The sequence below is a fragment of the Nannobrachium achirus genome (genome assembly GCF_963921795.1).
Source record: "Nannobrachium achirus genome assembly, chromosome: 20".
Lineage (NCBI taxonomy): Eukaryota > Metazoa > Chordata > Actinopteri > Myctophiformes > Myctophidae > Nannobrachium > Nannobrachium achirus.
Window position 1 is genome coordinate 29140291 of NC_137827.1, and position 24750 is coordinate 29165040.

At 41.8% G+C, this 24750-nt stretch overlaps 1 protein-coding gene across 1 annotated transcript in view; it reads right to left on the reverse strand.

Moving 5' to 3' along the window:
• Window positions 1–1228: 1228 nt before the first annotated feature.
• spred1 (sprouty related EVH1 domain containing 1) overlaps window positions 1229–24750 on the reverse strand; it is a 77174-nt gene continuing 53652 nt past the window's right edge. Inside the window, exons 5-6 of the mRNA XM_080750065.1 lie at window positions 5007–5162; window positions 1229–4242 (exon numbers count right to left, since the gene is read on the reverse strand). Of these exons, the coding sequence (XP_080606191.1) occupies window positions 3544–4242; window positions 5007–5162 (855 nt within the window). The 3' untranslated portion in view covers window positions 1229–3543. The remainder of the gene's footprint in view (window positions 4243–5006; window positions 5163–24750) is intronic.

Below are 24750 nucleotides of genomic sequence, written 5' to 3' on the forward strand. Positions count from 1 at the left end.
ACACACACACCCCGTACACACATGCATGCCTTCACACACGTACAAGCACACTGATGTGCACATCAAACATGCACACACGCAGCGATCTAACCCGTTAAAACGCTCATGGTCATGGTTATAAGCTGTTGCAGAATTAGGTGTTGTTTTAACAGTCTTTCATAGCTGATTCTCTCTCTCTCCACACAATAAAATTAGTGATTGTATCTAGCAGCTTTATATATATCAAACTTTTTTTTTTCTTTTCCTTTTGAAATAAGTGGACTGCCACTACTGTACCGTATTAGCACTATCCTTCCTTCCTTCCTTTCACCGTACAAAACTAGAGAGAGACTCTATTAGAAGCTCAATAGCCATTTCCATCAAACGCCCTCTACTTTTCAATGTGAAATAATACTAAAAGGTGACCTATGTACATAATGCTGTCAATTGAAGCTACAGTATAAATACTGACAGCAGCGATAAATACAGCTAGCTCTATCTTTAAAAATTTCAGGAGAGGAAAAAAAAAACAATAACAACGACAACTGGGATTATTATCAGTATTTAAATATAGTGTTAAGTATTTACAGGTGTTTGAAGTTTGGTACCAGGGGAGGGTCGGTTGTCTACCCTAGAGTGTTAAAGTGTCATGTCCTGCCGTCACTGTCTCAGTCTAGAGAGAGAGAGGTCAGTGAGTTTCCCGTGTTAATTAAAAAAAGGTTGCATAGAAAGTAAAGAGAGCATTGGTGCCAGTGGGCATTGCAGAGGTGGACTTTTAGGGAAGAAACGTGTCTGTCTGTCTGCCCCCTCCCCTCTTGATCCAGTCTTATATGTAGGAATGGGACGATACGTGATATTATCGTTTATTGTGATAAAAAACACTCGCGATAATCTTATCGTGGAGATTTAATATATTGTGATATCGTCCTCTGTAGTGCACTGGGATCAATTCACCTTTTATTTGCAGAGCTGCACATCCAGTACCACTTAAACCCTCTATAATTGGTAAAAGGTATTTATAATAATACGTACTTGATACAGTCTTTTTTTTCCCACTCTCTATCAAATGTCTTTGCCAAAAAATAGCCGATCTACAAGCTCACAACGCGTCGCGTTGTGAGCTTGTAGATCGGCTATTTTTTGGCAAATGTTCCGCCCCAGGATAATGAATTTTGATTATCGTGATAATACGTAAATACGTAAATTTCTTGTGTCACAATAATCGTGATATGAAACGTTCATATCGTCCCATCCCTACTTATGCCGTACCATGGAGTCGCACTGCGGAAATGGCAACACACCGTGATTTCGTAGGTTGGCTATTTACGGTGCGCGACTCTGTTGTGCGGCGGAATATAAATTAAGCAGTATATGCTAGCAGTGCTAAGTTCAATGTCAAACATGTAAAAGACACCAATGCCTTGTCTTTTTAAGCTTAAACACATTTCCGTGTTATCGTAGCCAGATTTCCCAAATTAACAGTAAGGGGTTAATCAAAATTAATATTTTAATAATATTGAGATCCTTTCAAGTCAACGACAGCTGTTCAACCAAGGCTTATCTGTATCTGCAGTGTTAGATTGGCTGTGTTCCTGTGGATAGGAACTGGGATTTAACAGTTCACTCTACCTATCACTCTAACGGGGGGCCTGGAGTCCCAGAAAAGGGTCTTAATATTAAAGTCATCTCTTCATTTGACTTTGAGCCAATGGGATAACAGTAATGTTAAGATGCTTTTTGGGAAAACGGAGCACATTGTTATTTGTTAGGAGTCAAACCACATCACATGGTAACATTATTTGACATCACTCGCCAGTGCATACGAAGACCTATGCACGCACACAATAGCTGTATGCTTTTTCAATAGCAAAAAGTATTCAACGTTGAAAACTATACACCCATTCATTCAGGACTTGGTTAATGGTCACGTGACACATGCCAGGAGTTCCTGTGGGCCAGCTGTCAGGAATAGACTCTATGATAGCATTACAAGCAATACTACATTACATAATCAAGAACAAAGCTTTACAAGGGACACACATACAGTACTTTTTGTAAATTTGGAGAGGGTGCTGTAACCAAAGCTTGTAGACCAGTGCTTTCAAGGTGGGTTCATTTCATGCCAAATTAGGAGTTCAAGTGGTCAATTGTATGTACAGTCTAATCCTAAAATCTTGGGATTTGCTTCAAAGAGTCGTCTAATTTAAGTGCCTCATCATTTCAACCAAGGAGCACTCAAAACCCATTAATCACCAAAAACAAAACTTGCTGGTTGAGCAAAATTTCAGCTTCAGGTTCATAACAAAAATAAAAAATAAAAATCACAACAATGGAACAAAAACACCAGGTTCACTATTAAGCTAACAAACTGGGCCAAAAACTGAAATCTGCTAAAGTAAATGATATTGTGGAGTATTGGTCTCAATTATGAGGTTTCTAAAACTAGTTGTTGATGTGGAAACACTATGCTATTTTTGGGCTGTGTGGGGCAGGGGATTGAGGATGGTAGATCGTTACCATTTTCCCTTCTAGTCATGGAAATCAATCCCTTTCTGTTGGAATGCAATCACATGGTCCAAATCACCTCAGAAGGACAAGGAAGTCATTCTATCTAAGTGAATGTCAAGAGCTATGCCGTACCTTCAGCGTACTGTACCTTAAAAAACAAACAAAAAAAACCAAGCTGTGACGTTCTCTTTGTGTTAACATTCGATGTAAAAGAAAGCAAGGAAACACTATACATCCACCACAGCAACATCTCTCAAATGTTAAATTACACTAAATATGGTATATGTACCACTAGATTTTGAGAGGGTTACCTTTTTAAGAGGGAGGGTTGGGGTACAATTTCTAGTGCACTTTCTCCGTCTAATAATTACATTGTCAGCAAATCTTGAGCCGTGAAGGAAAGGCCACTGTTACCCGACTGCAAATTAAAAAAAGAAAAAAAAAGAAAAGCAAGAACATATCCCTTTTAGCATACTCAAACAGCAAGTATTTTTTCTTTACGCATAATAATTTTGTTTTCTTTTTTTGTCATTTAGGTTTCGCTCTCTGTACAAAAGACAAATTTCCTTCATAAAGTTACACGTTACTTGTAGCAGAGTCCTGACATTTGTGGCCTGGTTTTGAGTGTGAATGTTAGAGGTGTGTGTGTGTGGGTGTGTGTGTGTGTGTGTGTGTGTGTGTGTGTGTGTGTGTGTGTGTGTGTGTGTGTGTGTGTGTGTGTGTGTGTGTGTGTGTGTATGTGTACAGTATAGGTGTGTTTTAGTAATATCTCCAAGTCTGTTAATCTCAACACCTCCTCCTCAGGTTAAGCTCCTGAACTTAGCTTGATGCTCAGAGCTCCCGCAAAGCATATTGGTTTTGTCCTCCGCTGCTGCTTGTCGGCGACAAACGCAAACTGAAATCTCCAAAAGCCCTCAGAGCTGGGGATCAACAACGTGTCACCCCCGTCTGAGAGGGGGAATGAAAACAAGGATGTCGGCTTATTATTTCCGCTTTTATCCACTTCCTGTGTGTTAGCTAGCTTTGTGGGTGTCCCAGTGTCTCGGGTCCGACGGGTCACCCCGCTGCCTTGTGCTTGCCCCCGCAACAGCGGCAGGCCTCGCCACAGTGGTGGCAGGCTCGCAGCGGCAGGTAGCAGCACATGCACGGCGCGATGAACGACAGCGCCACCAGGGCCAGCCAGCGCAGGCAGAACTGCTCGTCGGACGTGTCGCACGAGCACGGGTCCGAGAAGTCGCCCTCAGAGTCGGACATGCAGTGATAGAGCATGCTCTCGGCGCACAGCATGCAGCTGACTTTGTAGATGCACTGCTTGATGGGGTCGGGGGCGTCCTGGCACTGCCCCCGCCGGTTGTCCTCGTGGTTGAACATCTCCGTGCAGTAGATGCAGCGCGAGCGCTCTCCGTCTTCCCTCCGCCGCCGGCCCTTCTTGGACTTGAGCAGGGGCGAGGGCTGGGTCTTGATGGACGTGTCCTTGCCCAGGCCCAGGCCCATGCCCGTCCCGAGGCCCATGCCCGGGCCAGAGTGGGGCTCCCCGCCGGGGCCTTCGGGGAAGAGGTACTCGCACTTCTTACTGTCCAGTTTGTGGAAGGCAGTGGGGAAGTCGGGGTCCTCGCGCTCGTTCTCCTGCTTCCACATGACGGGGTGACGGTAGTCCTCGTAGCCGCGGATCAGCACGTCCTTGCGCGGGTTAATCCGAACGATCTCCTCCTCGTCCATGTGGAAGCTGACGTGACGACTCGATTTGAAGGACACCTGCGAGGATATGAATAATAATAGAGTCCAATTACTACAACAGCCTTGTTTTAAAGAGACATCATGAAACATGGTGTGTAGAAAACGAAAAAAAAGGCTGTGCACAATCTGCTCTTGCTGTACACTAATTATTTTTCTGTCAACAGCATAGACCTTGGAATATCACTTTGGTTCCAAACACTATGAACTGCCGTCCTCCCCAAGTCTCTATTAACACAGTACTAGTTGCTGTGTAGTAGTAGATGGTTTTGAGGTACATTTTAGTACCACAAGAAAGGGGCTATTGATGTTAAGAGAAAAAAACATTTAATTAGTCAGGATCACCTTATAGGATTTAATCTGACAATTCTTTTTGTCAATTCCTACCACCATATCGTCACTGTCAGGCAGAAATCTCGTATCTCCGAGTTTCAAATTTGTACGTTTTTCCGTAAAGTAAAGCCCTGCTTCATCACACAAGACTATTGCACAAAACTATAGCTGATCTACAAGCATATGACGCCTCGCAGTGTGAGGTGTTGTGTGCTTGTAGATCGGCTATTTCCACTAGTTTAGATAATTTTTAAAACGATAAATACAAAACGAACGGTTTTGGACATACAAGGTTTCCACCCGGCAACGACGATATATAAGAAATCTTATGACAGGAACCATTTAGCTATGGTCAGGTCCTCCCCAATTCATATCACATTCTCAAATGTAGCTGTTATATAAATCCATCTCACATAGATAGGGTCAGTTGTATCAGGGAGGGAAGCGCTGACCTGTGGCGGCAGATAACGGCGGTTACTGGAGGGAAACTCGTCAAACGGCTGGGCGCGGACGTAGCAGCCACGGAACGGCTCAGTGGAGACCACATTGCTCAAGGGGGAGAAGGGCTCCTTCATGGGGGTGCAGATGGAGGGAGGCTCCTCACATACCTGGAGAAACGCAGACACAATTGTTCTCGGGTTAAAAACACTATGCCAAGTACTCTGCAGAAACGTATATGAAGGAAAAAAGTACTGTATGAAAGCATAGCGATGTACCAGGGGTGTAACAATACATTTCATAATGATACGATACGCATCACGATACATGGTTGACGATACGATACATGGACTATATTGGTTCATTCATGGCGATACGATACGATTCCATGATTTAAAATCTGTATAGTAACTATTTATATTTCAACACGTATGGGCACAGAAATCACACACATTTTTCGAGAGACCAAGAGTAGCTACAGTATATGGCATAGAAAAGTAATTAGACCCCTCTTTTCAATTTTTCTTCATAAAATTGCTAAATACAAGGCACAAGTACTTAGTATCCATACAATCGATTATTTGCATTGTAAAACGATTCGATACAAAGCCAAGTGGTATGATATTTTGCTGTTTGCATATCGACAGTAGATCGTTGCAAATAAAAATTGATTTTTCAATTCAGTTACTATATCGTTACACCCCTACTATACAGTAAATGAGAGACATTACAATTGTTAAATGTAAGGTTTAACAGTAAAAGAAAGCACAATGACCGTACACAAATGCATTAAAAAGTCTTAATTTGATGGTGACATGAGTACAGGCAAACCAAGATTCTGTTCAATTTCAGACTGTCTATACTACTCATGTCATCAATTACCACACTGCAATTCTGACTCAGGGCGAGTAGGCTATGTCCCACATCTCACCACCAGGGGGGGCCCTGCACCTACGTATAATAGCCACCTCATGGCTGTGTGGGGAATGGGGATGACTCAAGGCCCTTCTGTTGAGAACTCTGAGTTCCTATCAGCCTCGCATGCGTTCCCACAAGCATTTTTATTGGTGCAAAACCTACAGACATGGAGAGCCTGATAAACACAGAGGCACTTGTAACCCAGAGCCATGCGCACAAGAGGGAAAAAAATGCTGGAATCTGGGCCTTTCAATAGCAAGGGAGCATTCCCTCTGCTTTACGCCTAACCTCACCGTAACAACAGGGAAGATTGTTGTTGTCATCAACCCAGATGAGATGCCTATAAATAACACTTGCTGGATGCTGTTATTTTCTTATGTTTTTGTCTCCGTCAATATTAAATGTAGGCAAGACAATTGATAATAAACCAGGCTAATGTCCACTACAACATGTGTGAATTTAGTATCTGTTCAACAGCATTTAGAAGTGAAACAACAGCACTTTGATACAGGCAAGAGGCAACATAAGATGTCAGATCACGTGTGCATATCGTCACTGTCGGGCAGAAACCTCGTATCTCCAAGTTTCAAATTTGTATGTTTTTCCACGAAGTAAAAGCTCTGCTTCATCAGACAAGGCCGTCACACAAAAGTAGTGAAAACAGCTGATCTACAAGCACACAACGCCTCGCACCGCGAGGCGTTGCGTGCTTGTAGATCGGCTGTTTTCACTAGTTTGAACATTTTTAAAATGATGAATGCAAAACAAACGGTTTGGACATACAGGGTTTTCACCCGACAACGACGATATGTTGATCATGTGTGCCGAGGTAGTGAGAGGCGGAAGAGAGAGAGAGGACAATGAGGCAGAGGGTAGTTGGTCAGTCTTTTACGGTCCTGAAAATAGCAGATCCACACGTTGTAGATCGGCTATTTCGGCGAACTAATCGTCAAAAGTACAAACCAAGCTTTATGGAGACATCCCGTGTCCAGCAGCACAGTTTTAGCAATGACAACAGTCAGTGGTGTAAAGTAAATAAGTACATTTACTTAAGTACTGTACTTAAAGGAGTAGTTCACCCCCAAAATGATTTTTTTTCCTATTGATTACTCATGCCATGGAGTAGAGTTCAATAATATTTTTTGTTTTTTGTCACATTCCTAAGACAAAAATTTGATTTGAGTAAATTTACCCCCATTCATTCCGGATGGTGACCCGTTTCGAGACGGGTCACCATCCGGAATGAATGGGTGTAAATTTATTGTTATCACATTTTTGTCTTAGGAATGTGACAAAAACCTAAAAATATTATTGAACTCTACTCTCCATGGCATGAGTAATCAATAGAAAAAAAGTCATTTTGGGGGTGAACTACTCCTTTAAGTACAATTTTGAGTCGTTTGTACTTTACTTGAGTGTTTCCAATTTCCAATACTTTTACTTCTACTCCACTACATCTGGGATCCAAATATTGTACTTTTACTCCACTACATTTATTTGAAAACATTAGTTACTAGTTACTTTGCAGATATAAATTATAATATTATAAAACATACATAAAACACACTAGCCCTATTTTATACCTTGAAACATTTTGTACTTAGCATTTTGATGCCAATACTTTCATACTTTTAATCAAGTACATTCTGAATTCTGGACTTTTACTTGTAACAGAGTATTTCTACATTGCAGTATTGATACTTTTACTCAAGTAAAACATTTGAGTACTTTTTTCACCACTGAGTCCAAACAACAATGTCACTCAGGCTTACTCAATTTCAAGATCATTCTATTTTTACTTTATTTTATTTTCATTTTTTTTTTAACTTTTTTCCCCCCCACAATGTAGAGAAAATATGCACACTTTGGCCCTATGGCCTTCCTGCTCAGACGTCCTCAGTGCGCACTGCGCAGCACATTCCAGCACTCTCACATGAGTGTGGCGCGTCCATCTGCACAGCTGACAGCTTGTTCACGCACAATCGCAAGACAGTTTAATTGCATGAGACCAAGCAGGGTTCAAGGGCCCACTGACAAAGTTAATTCACATCTAATAGCATAATAGATTGGATAGAAAATACGTTCTTTTCCTTTCTCGCTCTCTCTTTGAAATGTATGACAGTTTATAAGACAAAGCTATTCTCAAACGAAAAAACCTCTATGCCTGCCTCACTCCAAGATGCACACACACACACACACACACACACAAACAAACACGCATGCACACACGCACGCACGCACGCACACACACACACACACACACGCACGGACGCACACGCACACAGACACACAGACACCTCACCAATGCACAAAGTAAAATCTTCAGGGCTAACTTAACTCTGAGAGTGGACCTTACGGACCCATTTGGTTACATTTGTACGCTATCAGAGTTAACAGTCCTTCTCTTTCTGTGTGTGTGTGTGTGTGTGTGTGTGTGTGTGTGTGTGTGTGTGTGTGTGTGTGTGTGTGTGTGTGTGTGTGTGTGTGCGCGCGCGCACGTGCGTGTGTGGAGGAGGCTGCTGGCTCTGGTTAGTCAGTGCCGTGTGTAAAGTAGCCCACGCCAGTGTTTTAACGCACAGCGGAAATCTGGTTGACTCCCAGCTGCTGCTACAGTAATTACTGTCCTGTGGTTGCTAAGAGATGCTTCCTTTGACTCCCCCCTCTCTCTCTCTCTCTCTCTTTCTCTTCTTTCTTTTTTCCCCTCTCTCTCTCTCTCTCTCTCTCTCTCTCTCTCTCTCTCTCTCTCTCTCTCTCTCTCTTCTCCGTCACTCATTCACCCCACTAGTTAACACACGCGCGAGTGTGTGTTTGAGAGAGTGAGTGTGAGTGCATGTGTGCTCATCGTACGTGCGTGTGTGTGTGCCGGCGTGTGTGCGTGACTCTGCTTACTCACATACCAAATGTGTGTGACATGCATCCAGCATCTAAAGGGGAATGTGAGCAGCGGGAGACAGTCAGGGGAAAAGGAGAAAAAGAACAGAACAGGAAAGAATTAGTGTGTGTGTGTGTGTGTGTGTGTGTGTGTGTGTGTGTGTGTGTGTGTGTGTGTGTGTGTGTGTGTGTGTGTGTGTGTGTGTGTGTGTGTGTGTGTGTGTGTGTGTGTGTGTGTGTGTGTGCGTGCGTGCGCATGTGAGAAAGAGAGCAAGAGACAAAGCTAGAGAGAGAGAGAGAGAGAGAGAGAGAGAGAGGAGCGAGAGAGAGAGAGAGAGAGAGAGAGAGAGAGAGAGAGAGAGAGAGAGCGGCCAAAGAGTCTGCAGAGGGAATGTCATAAACCAGCTCCAGCTGGAGAAATGCAGCCCAGAACTTAAAAAGCCAGATGACAGCTGTGTGTGTGTGTGTGTGTGTGTGTGTGTGTGTGTGTGTGTGTGTGTGTGTGTGTGTGTGTGTGTGTGCGTGTGCGTGCGTGTGTGCAAGCGAGTGTGTGTGTGTGTGTGTGTGAGAGAGGGAGAGAGAGAGAGAGAGAGAGAGAGAGAGAGATGGGGGGAGGTGAAATGGGAAACAGACTTGGGCTTCCTTTTAAAGCGCTTTCCTAAGCCCCACCATTCAAAGGCATGCGTGGGGGCCAATCTGGATCTGATCTGACCCCAGAGATGTGGCCGGGTGAGGGAGGGGGAGGAGGAGGAGGAGGTGGGGAGGGGTGGGAGGCAGCCAGGGGCAACCTGGCTCAGGACCAACATCAGGGTTCCACACGCTTCCGCCCTCACAGGCGCAGGGGCTCAGGACAGGGGAAGCTGGGGGTAGAGGCACCGCACACTGAAAACCCATTGAGCACACGTACAGTAGGCGCGTGCATTTGTGTGTCAAGAATGAGAGAGAGAGAGAGAGAGCGAGAGAGAGAGAGCGTCTTATGGGAGGTATGCTCAAGGCTGCCGTTTAAAAAACTTGAAACCGGGGTTTATGTGAACCATGAATATGATGTTTTTCCTCCACGCTACAAATAGGCCTTGGCTTAATGTAGCTAATCATAAGTAGTGTTTATCTCCGGGCCTTGTTAACTCAAGACTAGGAAGTAGAGCCAAGATCCAGGCTACTCCCCAACCCAGTAAATATGCCTTCAACCACCCTTCCTGGCTCCAAGGTACTTTATGGAGGTCTGTCAAGTTGCACCAAACCAGTATGATGTTAAGGGGCCTACAGTATGCCTTTTAGCCAGGCTGTAAATGTCAACTGGCAACCGACCTCTGTGTACTAAACCGATAATAGAACACTTCCTACCGATGCTAAATTGGATGGGGACGTTTTTCTTGTGGTGTTTCTGAAATGTGTTTGGCTTTGTACTGAGAGGAGGACTGTGGCTGTGAAACATCTTTTCTGGCACAGGGTCATCAGCACGGAGTCGTGTATGTGGCTTGGTGTTGTGCAACCACTTGTTTTTCTGTGTGTGTGTGTGTGTGTGTGTGTGTGTGTGTGTGTGTGTGTGTGTGTGTGTGTGTGTGTGTGTGTGAGAGAGAGAGAGGTGTTGGAGTGAGAGGAAGAAATGTGGTCTACTGGTGGAGGACAACTAAGCAAGTGGGCGCTGAGCCTTGCGTGGCAGGATGTGGGTTGATAAGATGGACCTATACACACACACACACACACACACACACACACACACACACACACACACACACACACACACACACACACACACACACACACACACACACACACACACACACACACACACACACATGCGCTAGCACACACACATGCACACACACACACACCAGGTTGTTGTGTTTTGCATATGTGTTGTGTTTTAGATTTTTATTTGGTTTTGAAGTTTTTTTTGCAATTTCAGATTAGCTTTCAAAATCGGCTTTGCTATAGTTTTTTAAGGCTTAGTTTTCGTTTAGTAGTTATCAGTTGAGAGTTGAGTATCAGAGTGAGTTTTAGTTTTTTATTGTAATGTGTACTACAAGCTTGTGATGCAATGCATTGTGAGCTTGTAGACTAAAACTAAGCACATTTTCCCTAGGATTTTAGTTACGTTTTATTTAGTTTTATACTGTTTTTTCACTTTGTAATTATTATTATTTTTTATAAAGCCTTGTTTAATTAACTAAAATGCACACACACACACACACACACGCACGCACGCACATAGTAAATAATTATGCTGCACAATACAACCAGGTCAGGCATGTAATGTGTTTTACATAAGTCGGCCTCCTGATGGCGCTATAAAAGGCTGGTGTAAAAAATGCAGGGAAAAGGTTTTACCTTGGCCTCTAAGGAGTGCGCATACAAAGTTTGACACTAATCGGTGGAGTTATAGGTGAAAACATGAATCGGCCTGTTATAGCGCCACCATGAGGCTGATTTGATTTTTCTTAAGTGGCATTTATTCCTCTGCCTATTGGGAATGTGCATGCACAATTTCACCAAAATCGCACACTGCGTTCAGGATTTCAGGCATTTTATTCAAAACTGACCAATCCTGCAAACTTTGAAAGCCAGTTTTAGCCAATCAGGATGGAATATGGAAAATCTGACACTTCCATGTCGATCACATGACTGTAGAGATACTGTCTACTGATTTACGTGATTTTTGGACAAAATCTGTAGGAGTACTGGCAAAAGTTAGTTTTGCAAAAGTCGGCCTCCTGGTGGCGCTAGAACAGGCCCATGTGAAATATTTGGGGCAGAGGTTCTGAATTGGTGTCGAGGGAGTGTGTGTGCACAGTTTGGCAGCGACCGGGCCAACGGCGCCGGAGATTAGCTGGTAACGGACAAACGGACGGACGGACGCACGGACGAACGCACGGACGGACGGACGCACGCACGGACGGACGGACGGAGGGGAAAACACACGCACGCACGCACATAGTAAATAATTATGCTGCACAATACAACAAGGCCATCACAGATCCCCGGGGATCTGCAGACCACGAGATCTAAGATGTCCCAGTCTAATCAGGGAACTAAACAGGGCTTAATGGCAACCTCCCATGTTGATGTGACACTGTCTGCTAGACAAGGTCAAAGCCGCCTACGGCAGAGCGCTGCCTCCTGAGATGCCATCGATATCAATGAAATAAGACTTGAACACGAGAACGTCGGTGACTTTTCAATGTCGTGTGATGACATCGGTACCAACCGAGGGCATCCGTTGGATGGTTGCAGACAGGGGTGTCACAAGGGGGGGGGGGGGGGGGGGGGGGAGTTACTAGGGCAATGTGGAGGGACCCGGAATTATTTTATACTTTAGCTATTGAAAATTAGCAGATATACAAGCTTGCAGTGTGGCACCAAGTGCCGTGCTGCAAGCTTGTATAGATCTGCTATTTTTGAAAAGTCACGAAAATGTGTGCAAATATTGGAATATATGTATTTTTTAAGCGGACATTTGTAACTCAAATTTTGCTTCTGGGGGGTCCCTGGAACTAAATATTTTGAGATGGGAAACAGGTTTTAAAAAAAAAAAAAACTTAGAAGGATTTGAAACATTCAAAGACTTTATCATGATTTTTCAAAAATAGCAGATCTACAAGCTCGCAGCGTGGCTCTCGGTGCCGCACTGAGAGCTTGTATATCTGCTATTTTTCAATAGCCTAGTAAAAGCACAAAAGAATGCGTAATAATTTGTTCCCAGTCTATAAGGGTTAAACGCCCTCCCCCTATGAAGAACATTCACGGGGGGCCCGCAGTGAATCCTTGTACCCAGGGCCCAGAATTTGGTGCGACACCCCTGTTTGCAGAGTAGCATGAAGTAACGCAGATAATGTCACACGCGTTGTGTGGTGGCATTTAAGACGAGCCATGTGCAAGTTCCCTGCCTGCGCTCTGCGCGAGAAAATGACTTACCCGTTCACTTCTCTCTTTCTCTGTAGCCCAGGTCTCCGACCGCAACATTCGGATGCCAAATCACCATGGCGACACCCTCGGTGGCTCACTCACTGAACCTCCTGAACACCCCCCCCCCCCCCCACCCCCCCATCCATCCATGCCCTCCCCTCTACATAGAAGCCCCCCCCCCCCTGCTGCCTAGCAACAGTGGTGCCATTGGATTTCCTGTATGTTCAGGCTCCTTAACCACTTTAATCCTGGCATCTATATTTTGGATTATTATTATTTTTTTTTTAATTGTCCAAAAAATGTTCAGGAACATTCAAAACCTTTCCCAGGATTTTCAGAAATAGCTAAACTAGGAGAAACGCGTCACAATCCTTTCGATAGGAAGTGGTTAAAGAGAAACTTAACGAAAGGTACAGGAACACAGCGCCCTTCCTCCCTGCCCTTTGACCTCTGAGTCCACACAGTGACTGAGGTACACAGAGGGGTCAAAGCAGACCCCTGGAAAGAGAGAGTTATGACACTTACATCGACTCCCATTGTAAGCGTGGAAAGCATAGTGGAAAGCTAGCTTAGCCTAGCTTACTGGAGCCTGTTCTCATTCTTAGCGAGCCATTGCTGCTCTTCAGCCCCGTCCGCCCCCATTATAACCGAGGCATTTTCACTCGCTGGTAAGTAGACTAAATCACGTCTTTTTACCCCTTTTAATATTGTTGTCTACCTTGGAGAGGCCCGTGAATGAGTTAAAAGGGGTAAAAAGACGTGATTTAGTCTACTTACCAGCGAGTGAAAATGCCTCGGCTAGAATGGGGGCAGACGGGGCTGAAGAGGAGCAGAGGCTCGCTAAGAATGAGAACAGGCTCCATGCGAAGCCACTTCCGGTCTGCGGCGAGATCAAAGCGTGTCGCCACTCTGCTTACACTGCTCTGGGTCAAAGGTAAAGACCAGTCCTGGTCCTCACCTTAAGCTCACACCTGAACGTCCCTTAATGGCAGTGCCTCTCAACCTGTGGGTCGGGACCCCCAAGGGGGTCCCCAAATTATTTTGGGGGGTCCCCAGATGTTTAACCAAATGTGCAAGACGGTTTTCTCACTCAACAGTAAACAAACCAACATAAAGTTGAAGTGTATAGACGATAGAGGGTATCTGCACATTTCTAAAGTGACAATTGAAGGACTTTTTAATATCTCTAAAACGACAAATTAAATATCTGCCAAAGTGTCAAATTTTAGAGGCAGACGTTGCGAGGCGTTGTGAGCATGTAGATCGGCTATTTTCACAATAGAACCGTGTTATACAAAATGTAATGCCTCAACTCTTAGTGCTCGTCAGGGTGGGGGGGGGGGGGTCCCCAGTTAAAATATGGTTATTTTGGGGGTCGCGCTCTGAAAAGGTTGAGAACCACTGCCTTATGGGATAGGCCATTATAGTGTGCTGTCCGCAATAAGAATGCTCTGCTTGAGCATGTAGGACATTTGCAACATAAGCCTGTGTTACAAGAGCTTTGTCCTTTTCAAATCTGTCTTTTCACCTATTTCACAATCAAATGTGGAGCAGGTGAGTGGCATTCCTGTAACGGGCCTCATATCTAAAACAAATGAACATGGGTGTGTATGACTGAGTTATATGCCTCCTGCATGCCTTTCTCTTGCACTGCATTCTTATCCACACACCTCGACGGTTAACACAGCACCAGAGGCCACGGCGCGTTGCTTCAACAAAGGGAACAAAGACGTACACTTCCTTCATCAGCTGACCGACCTAGCACACCTCAGACTCTCAACAAGGCAGGTTTGAATAACACGAGTAGGGATGGGACGATATGAAAATGTCATATCACGATGATTGTGACAAAAGAAATCGCGATTTATGATATTATCGCGATAATCAAAATCCTTTATCCTGGGGCGGAACATTTGCCCAAAAAAAGAGCAGATCTACAAGCTCACAACGCGTCGCGTTGTGAGCTTGTAGATCGGCCATGTTTTGGCAAAGACATTTGATAGAAAGTGAAAAAAAGGCTGTATCAAGTACGTATATTGTAAGTACCTTTCACCAATTATAGAGGGTTTAAAACTTTAAGTGGTACCGGATATGCAGCTCGGCAAATAAAAGGTGAATTGATCACAGTGCATGACGGAGGACGATATCACGATAAATTAAATCTCCACAATACGATTATCGTGAGTGTCTTTTATCACGATAAACGATAATATCACGTATCGTCCCATCCCTAAACACGAGATCCACCACACTGCGCCGCGCCAACGCCACGCCACACTACCTTGGAACAGAAACTGATTCAAGGAACAAAATATGGCACCCGAGGCACCAGTTATTGTTTGGACTTCAGTTGTGACAGAGTGACAGCTGGCTGGATAGATTGATATGGACAGCTAAGCCTGCGAGAGCACACTGGTTGGCCAACACCCAGCCTCACATCAGGTTGTAGCTGGCCCTGGTTAAACACCTGTAAATCCCAAGAACAACCATTGGAAGACAAAAGGCCGGTTGCTGGGGCCTGGCTGGGGGCAAAGCTCTGAGACGTACACTTCTGGTTCAAGCACTGGCTTGCCTCCAGTTCACAACTTGAACCATGACGTCCCCAGTCGGGGCATGTCACAATGGGTGAACATTCTGTGAAAATAGACGAACATTTTGTGAAAATGACAAGAAAAAAAAAAATCAAATATCTAAACTGAATCAACCAGGGTGGTCCCAAAAGCCTGAGTGGAATAAATATATAAATATATATATATATATATATATATATTTTTTTTCGGTAACCCTTTACTTTCCGGTACAGTAATTACATGGTAGTTACCACGTAATTACAAGGTAATTACTTGGTAACCACCCCGTATTTACTGAGTAATAACTAGGTAATTACAAGGTAATTAGAATGTATTTTACATAGTAATTACCTGGTGTTACCTGGTAATTCCCAGATACATTCCTGAGAACTACCAGGTAATTACTAGGTAATTTAAAGCATGTACCTGGTAATTCCATAGTAACTACCTGGTAATACACTTAGCAATTACTTAGTTTATTACCCGGTAGTTCCCTGGTATTTTCTTAGATACTACAAGGTAATTATTAGGTAATTATAAGTATTTTATTATGTATTTAGCATGTAATTATACTGTAACTACCTGGTAATACACTTAGCAATTACTAGGTTTATTACCCGGTAGTTACCTGGTATTTTCTTGTATACTACAAGGTAATTATTAGGTAATTATAAGTATTTTATTATGTATTTAGCATGTAATTATAGTGTAACTACCTGGTAATACACTTAGCAATTACTAGGTTTATTACCCGGTAGTTACCTGGTATTTTCTTGTATACTACAAGGTAATTATTAGGTAATTATAAGTATTTTATTATGTATTTAGCATGTAATTATAGTGTAACTACCTGGTAATACACATAGTAATTACAAGGTATATTGCCTGGTATTTACCAGGTATTTTCTTTGCTACTACCAGGAATTTATGAGTAGTTGCTTATGCAATTACTATATAATTACATGGTAACTACCATGTAATATACCTATTAATGTCTAGGTAATTCCTATGTATTTTCTTAGAAATTACTAGGTAATTACCGTTTAATTTCATGTTAACTATCATGTTATTTACCTGGTCCTTACCTTGATAGGTAACCCATTATAATCTGTGCATATACAAAGGTACTTACCTGGTATTTACCCAATAACTCCAAAAAGTATTTACAGGGAAATTACCCAGTAGTTACTGTTGGTTTGTACTGTAAAGTAAAGCGTGATCAATTCCATGACCTTACCTGGTAATTACTCAGTATTAACCCAATAACTACAAAAGGTATTTACATGGAAATTACCCAGTAGTTACTGTTGGTTTGTACTGTAAAGTAAAGCGTGATCAATTCCATGACCTTACCTGGTAATTACTAAGTGCTTACCCTGTAACCAGAATAATTATGTGCCTTGCATTTAGCCAGTGTAAGTGCAACTACTGAAAAATAAGTACTTTTTTTTTGGGACCAAATGGCATCATTGCCATGGGTGGATAAAATAACCAGGCCTCAAAAATGACCAGTGTCGTTCATTTGTGTTCAGTGCATGCTTCTCCGGTGTCCGTGAGTCTGCTTCTCCCCTGGACAGCACACTGCATCTGAAATCCAGTTCCCACCCCAAGCACCAGCAAGCAACCCCACCATAACCAAGGCATGATACAACACAAATATAAATTCATTACATTAACACCTCCTCAACCACCACCAACCTTGACATAACACGCAAAAAAACAGGTGAGCTGGCAAAGAGATTTCTTTATAAAATGCTGTAATGCTTTTCAATAAACAAACAAAAAAAAATCACATGTTCGACAGTGCAATACTATAAAAAAAACTAGTACACAAAATGACAGTTGATTCTTCACACATTGGTTGCCAACCCCGAGTTCCCCGAGTTTATAATGGTACCCCCCAATTGCCAACCCCGAGTTCCCCGACCAAAAAAGAAAAAAAAATTTTTGGACCTCTAGAAATGTATTAGGCATGATCGCGATTTTGCATGTTTAACCCCCATACAACCCCCATACAACTCAGGTAGCAGACCTCCAAGCTCACAACAGTGTAAAACATAATGGCTGCTATCTCATGAATGCCTGAACGGATTTCCAATCGGATTCTTTTGTTTGAAAGCTGGGAGCATTGTGCACACACATGGTGCATGATCTAGGCATGGGCGTGCATGATCCGTGCACTATGAATTACATGGAGTCTATGGAGACCTTGGCAACTTGGACCCTCAAGAGATTTTTTTTTTAAGGCAACAAATGTGTTCATATACATATGAGTCGAACCGCTGAGATAATTTTAACACAGTTCTTATATGAAATATATGAAAAGGGTCTAGGGGAATTCAGAATGGGGGAAGAAAATGACGAACCAGCTAGGATGGGTAAATTACGTCACGCTTTACTGTTCTAAGGTTTAAGGCGCTTTCCCACTGCGCCCGATAACGATAGTTTTCAATTGAAGTGGATGGCAGCGTCCACAACACAACGATACAGCCGTCATAATTGACGTGAACGCCATCGCCGACATGTCGCTATCGTTATCGGGCACAGTGGGAAAGGGCCATTACACTTGGTAACATGCTCTGACATCCTTGAACAATCGTCCAAGAATGCCCTCCCTGTGTTCCCTCCCCAGCCAGTAATGCCACTCGATGAACCGTAGGTTCATCTTCAGTGCCTTCTCAGTGAGGTTCCCCCTGTACCTATAGATGTCTTCCTTGCAACTATTTTAGAGTATAAACTAATTTGAGTAAACTAGTCTGTATCTATTTTGTTTCTATGTTCAAATATCCTGAGTTAACTATTTTTCCTTTTCTTTCCTTCCACAGGTAAAAACCCAAACCAAGAATGGATGATCACAGGTAGAGGTAAGTATCAAAAATCAAAATAGAACAATGAATTTCAATTACTTGGAATGTAATGAAAATAATAAAATACAAAAATAAATGTACTTCAATGCTCAATGTTCAATTCAAAATCAAATGTCCTCTTATTCAAAAATCAAATATATCTAATATGGCTCAGTCTTTTTCAGTTAGATCCAAAAAGAAAAATATGACACTTTAATACTGTCCTTTTTCAGCTCAGTGTGTCTAAATCCGAAGGCACTTTGACTCAGTGCTTAAGTTGTGCCTTAATACTGTAAGTTCAGTCCAAAAAATAAAATAAAACTGGTGTCTCAATTAATCTCAGTCCAAAAAATGAAAAAAAGTAATCTGTTCAAAATTGTACTCCGATACTCCTACCAGTCTGGCAGTGAGTGACTCTGTTGGTTGGTTGTGCAAAGTGGACCCTTTGCACTGCTTGTAGATCAGCTATCTAATGTCCGTGGGCCTCCTCGCTCGCCATCCTGTATCTCCAGGAAATATCATGGGGTGTTTCCCAGCAAGGGAAAAAACCTGACCTGTACAACAGGCCATAAAGAAAATAACATCACTATAAGTAACTCAAATCAAAACATCAAAGTGTTTCAGGCACTGTGTGACTGTGGGCCAATTAACACTAGCTGCAGTAGACAACTAGACCCAAATTGATGGCTGATTGCTGTCAGCTGGCTGCCCAGCTCAGTTACTCTGATTACATAAATCCGTTTTTTACCATGGATAAATCTTCACATTTAACACCAGAAACATGCACAATACCCTTGTATTGCTTAAATAATGCAAAACGTTTTCATTACAAGTGCAAAAACAATGACTTAGTGCAATTATTCCGTTTTCAACTCACCAAAACAATTGGCTGTACAAACACAAACAAACAGCTTCTTCCTGTACAAGGGCTGCTCCCAGGTTTGACCAAACGTTCCCCCAAAAGGTGGCTTGCTTGTCACACTTTTAGGCTTGTAATCAAACAGTTTCTGGTAGTTTTCTTATCATAAATCAATTCACTTTTCAGTTCAGTTCTGACATTCACTCCTCCTTCTCTCTCTCTCCTCTCCAGGTAATGACAGGCTGCACACACACTCTGCACTCAGGGGAAGTATGTCATCTGCCACTTAAAGGCATATGTTGTGTTTTCTGTACATGTACAGTTTTAAAGTAGCTTCTTAACATAATAAAACCATTCCCATTTTAAACCAACGTATGAATTCTGTATTTATTAATCACTTGAGTGTCTTAATTAATTATTCATGCATTTTAATGAACTGTTCATATTTATTCATTTTCTGTATATATTCTGTACATACCCATTTTAAATGCATGAATAATTCATTAAGACACTCAAGTGATTAATAAATACAGAAGTCATACGTTGGTTTAAAATGGGAATGGTTTTATTATGTTAAGAAGCTACTTTAAAACTGTACATGTACAGAAAACACAACATATGCCTTTAAGAGGCAGATGACGTACTTCCCCTTTAAGGGCAGAGTGTGTGTGCAGCCTGTCATTACCTGGAGAGGAGAGAGAGAGAAGGAGGAGTGAACGTCAGAACTGAACTGAAAAGTGAATTGATTTATGATAAGAAAACTACCAGAAACTGTTTGATTACAAGCCTAAAAGTGTGACAAGCAAGCCACCTTTTGGGGGAACGTTTGGTCAAACCTGGGAGCAGCCCTTGTACAGGAAGAAGCTGTTTGTTTGTGTTTGTACAGCCAATTGTTTTGGTGAGTTGAAAACGGAATAATTGCACTAAATCATTGTTTTTGCACTTGTAATGAAAACGTTTTGCATTATTTAAGGAATACAAGGGTATTGTGCATGTTTCTGGTGTTAAATGTGAAGATTTATCCATGGTAAAAAACGGATTTATGTAATCAGAGTAACTGACCTGGGCAGCCAGCTGACAGCAATCAGCCATCAATTTGGGTCTAGTTGTCTACAGCAGCTAGTGTTAATTGGCCCACAGTCACACAGTGCCTGAAACACTTTGATGTTTTGATTTGAGTTACTTATAGTGATGTTATTTTCTTTATGGCCTGTTGTACAGGTCAGGTTTTTTCCCTTGCTGGGAAACACCCCATGATATTTCCTGGAGATACAGGATGGCGAGCGAGGAGGCCCACGGACATTAGATAGCTGATCTACAAGCAGTGCAAAGGGTCCACTTTGCACAACCAACCAACAGAGTCACTCACTGCCAGACTGGTAGGAGTATCGGAGTACAATTTCGAACGGATTACTTTATTTCATTTTTTGGACTGAGATAATTGAGACACCAGTTTTATTTTATTTTTTGGACTGAACTTACAGTATTAAGGCACAACTTAAGCACTGAGTCAAAGTGCCTTCGGATTTAGACACACTGAGCTGAAAAAGGACAGTATTAAAGTGTCATATTTTTCTTTTTGGATCTAACTGAAAAAGACTGAGCCATATTAGATATATTTGATTTTTGAATAAGAGGACATTTGATTTTGAATTGAACATTGAGCATTGAAGTACATTTATTTTTGTATTTTATTATTTTCATTACATTCCAAGTATTTGAAATTCATTGTTCTATTTTGATTTTTGATACTTTTGATACCTCTACCTGTGATCATCCATTCTTGGTTTGGGTTTTTACCTGTGGAAGGAAAGAAAAGGAAAAAGAGTTAACTCAGGATATTTGAACATAGAAACAAAATAGATACAGACTAGTTTACTCAAATTAGTTTATACTCTAAAATAGTTGCAAGGAAGACATCTATAGGTACAGGGGGAACCTCACTGAGAAGGCACTGAAGATGAACCTACGGTTCATCGAGTGGCATTACTGGCTGGGGAGGGAACACAGGGAGGGCATTCTTGGACGATTGTTCAAGGATGTCAGAGCATGTTACCAACTGCGCCCGATAACGATAGCGACATGTCGGCGATGGCGTTCACGTCAATTATGACGGCTATATCATTGTGTTGTGGACGCTGCCATCCACTTCAATTGAAAACTATCGTTATCGGGCGCAGTGGGAAAGCGCCTTAAACCTTAGAACAGTAAAGCGTGACGTAATTTACCCATCCTAGCTGGTTCGTCATTTTCTTCCCCCATTCTGAATTCCCCTAGACCCTTTTCATATATTTCATATAAGAACTGTGTTAAAATTATCTCAGCGGTTCGACTCATATGTATATGAACACTTGTTGTTGTTGCCTTAAAAAAAAATCTCTTGAGGGTCCAAGTTGCCAAGGTCTCCATAGACTCCATGTAATTCATAGTGCACGGATCATGCACGCCCATGCCTAGATCATGCACCATGTGTGTGCACAATGCTCCTAGCTTTCAAACAAAAGAATCCGATTGGAAATCCGTTCAGGCATTCATGAGATAGCAGCCATTATGTTTTACACTGTTGTGAGCTTGGATGTCTGCTACCTGAGTTGTATGGGGGTTGTATGGGGGTTAAACATGCAAAATCGCGATCATGCCTAATACATTTCTAGAGGTCCAAAAATGTTTTTTTCTTTTTTGGTCGGGGAACTCGGGGTTGGCAATTGGGGGGTACCATTATAAACTCGGGGAACTCGGGGTTGGCAACCAATGTGTGAAGAATCAACTGTCATTTTGTGTACTTCTTGTAAATAGTTTTTTTTATAGTATTGCACTGTCGAACATGTGATTTTTTTTGTTTGTTTATTGAAAAGCATTACAGCATTTTATAAAGAAATCTCTTTGCCAGCTCACCTGTTTTTTTGCGTGTTATGTCAAGGTTGGTGGCGGTTGAGGAGGTGTTAATGTAATGGAATTTATATTTGTGTTGTATCATGCCTTGGTTATGGTGGGGTTGCTTGCTGGTGCTTGGGGTGGGAACTGGATTTCAGATGCAGTGTGCTGTCCAGGGGAGAAGCAGACTCACGGACACCGGAGAAGCATGCACTGAACACAAATGAACGACACTGGTCATTTTTGAGGCCTGGTTATTTTATCCACCCATGGCCATGATGCCATTTGGTCCCAAAAAAAAGTACTTATTTTTCAGTAGTTGCACTTACACTGGCTAAATGCAAGGCACATAATTATTCTGGTTACAGGGTAAACACTTAGTAATTACCAGGTAAGGTCATGGAATTGATCACGCTTTACTTTACAGTACAAACCAATAGTAACTACTGGGTAATTTCCCTGTAAATACTTTTTGTAGTTATTGGGTTAATACTGAGTAATTACCAGGTAAGGTCATGGAATTGATCACGCTTTACTTTACAGTACAAACCAACAGTAACTACTGGGTAATTTCCATGTAAATACCTTTTGTAGTTATTGGGTTAATACTGAGAAATTACCAGGTAAGGTCATGGAATTGATCACGCTTTACTTTACAGTACAAACCAACAGTAACTACTGGGTAATTTCCCTGTAAATACTTTTTGGAGTTATTGGGTAAATACCAGGTAAGTACCTTTGTATATGCACAGATTATAATGGGTTACCTATCAAGGTAAGGACCAGGTAAATAACATGATAGTTAACATGAAATTAAACGGTAATTACCTAGTAATTTCTAAGAAAATACATAGGAATTACCTAGACATTAATAGGTATATTACATGGTAGTTACCATGTAATTATATAGTAATTGCATAAGCAACTACTCATAAATTCCTGGTAGTATCAAAGAAAATACCTGGTAAATACCAGGCAATATACCTTGTAATTACTATGTGTATTACCAGGTAGTTACACTATAATTACATGCTAAATACATAATAAAATACTTATAATTACCTAATAATTACATTGTAGTATACAAGAAAATACCGGGTAATAAACCTAGTAATTGCTAAGTGTATTACAGGTAGTTACACTATAATTACATGCTAAATACATAATAAAATACTTATAATTACCTAATAATTACCTTGTAGTATACAAGAAAATACCAGGTAACTACCGGGTAATAAACCTAGTAATTGCTAAGTGTATTACCAGGTAGTTACAGTATAATTACATGCTAAATACATAATAAAATACTTATAATTACCTAATAATTACCTTGTAGTATCTAAGAAAATACCAGGGAACTACCGGGTAATAAACTAAGTAATTGCTAAGTGTATTACCAGGTAGTTACTATGGAATTACCAGGTACATGCTTTAAATTACCTAGTAATTACCTGGTAGTTCTCAGGAATGTATCTGGGAATTACCAGGTAACACCAGGTAATTACTATGTAAAATACATTCTAATTACCTTGTAATTACCTAGTTATTACTCAGTAAATACGGGGTGGTTACCAAGTAATTACCTTGTAATTACGTGGTAACTACCATGTAATTACTGTACCGGAAAGTAAAGGGTTACCATTTTTTCCAATGTGAAATATCCCTTTAAATCCAGTGACAGCACAAGTATTTCCCCATTCACGATTAGAGAGCGCATTATTAACATAGCATAGCATATGAAAGCAGGTTCGCAATCATAATGGGCACACACACACACACACACACACTCTCTCACACGCACGCATGCACGCACGCACACACACAAGGCACGCACGCACACGCACACGCACACACACACACACACACACACACACACACACACACACACACACACACACACACACACACACACTGCTTCCATTCAAAAGTCACCTGAATTAAACACAACTCTCACATTCAACATGATAGATGACACTTCTGAGAGACACAGCACTGAAGTTGAAAGAATTATGAATGATCTGGGTCATGTAGCATTCATATATTGCACATGCTGTTGAGGTAGCCTAAGCCTACCACAAAACAACTATGAGAAATAATACCCTCTGGCTGCTATGCGTCTCCAAAGACAAGTTGTTATGATAAGAAATCATGGATGTGTCTTGGACATATTTTGAGAAGACATTGCTGACGCAAGGTGAGATTCTTTGCATGCCCCAAATGCCAGTTCACCATGATTCCCGAAATCATTATATCACTTTATTACTGCTGCTAGATGGTTGCACACTTTCACATTTCCTCAGTGGACAATTGTTGGCATCTCCTCCAACTTCCCTAATCAATCATTTACAATAGCGACATTTAACGTCAGGGTGAACACGGCCAAATAATCGCAAATATCCATACTAGCTCTGAGGAAGCAGGCTATCATGTAGCTCTGGTCCAGAGCTAGCTATCCTGCTACAAAACAAAAACATGTAATAAAAGGCATTAAACCCAAGTCCCTAAACTAGACAAAAACAATTGTAGTTGACAACAAAACTGGCATTTCACCCCCTCTGCACTGTGCTATATGTTTTATGAGGGCCAAGCCATGGATTGCAAAAAGGAACGACTGCTGGGTCCATTTGGTTCTGTACACTCAAAAATACACACATAAAGGAAACAACTGCAAATGAATTGGTACCGTATTGGTACTGTGATATAGAAACCTGGCTTAAAGGAGTAGTTCACCCCCCAAATGACTTTTTTTCTATTGATTACTTGGAGACTTGAGTTCAATAATGTTTTTTTGTGTTTTGTCGCATTCCAAAGACAATAATTTCATTACAATAAATTTACTCCCATTGATTCTGGATGGGTAACCGAATGCATTTGGGTCCCCATCCGGAATCAATGGGGGTAAATTTACTATAAT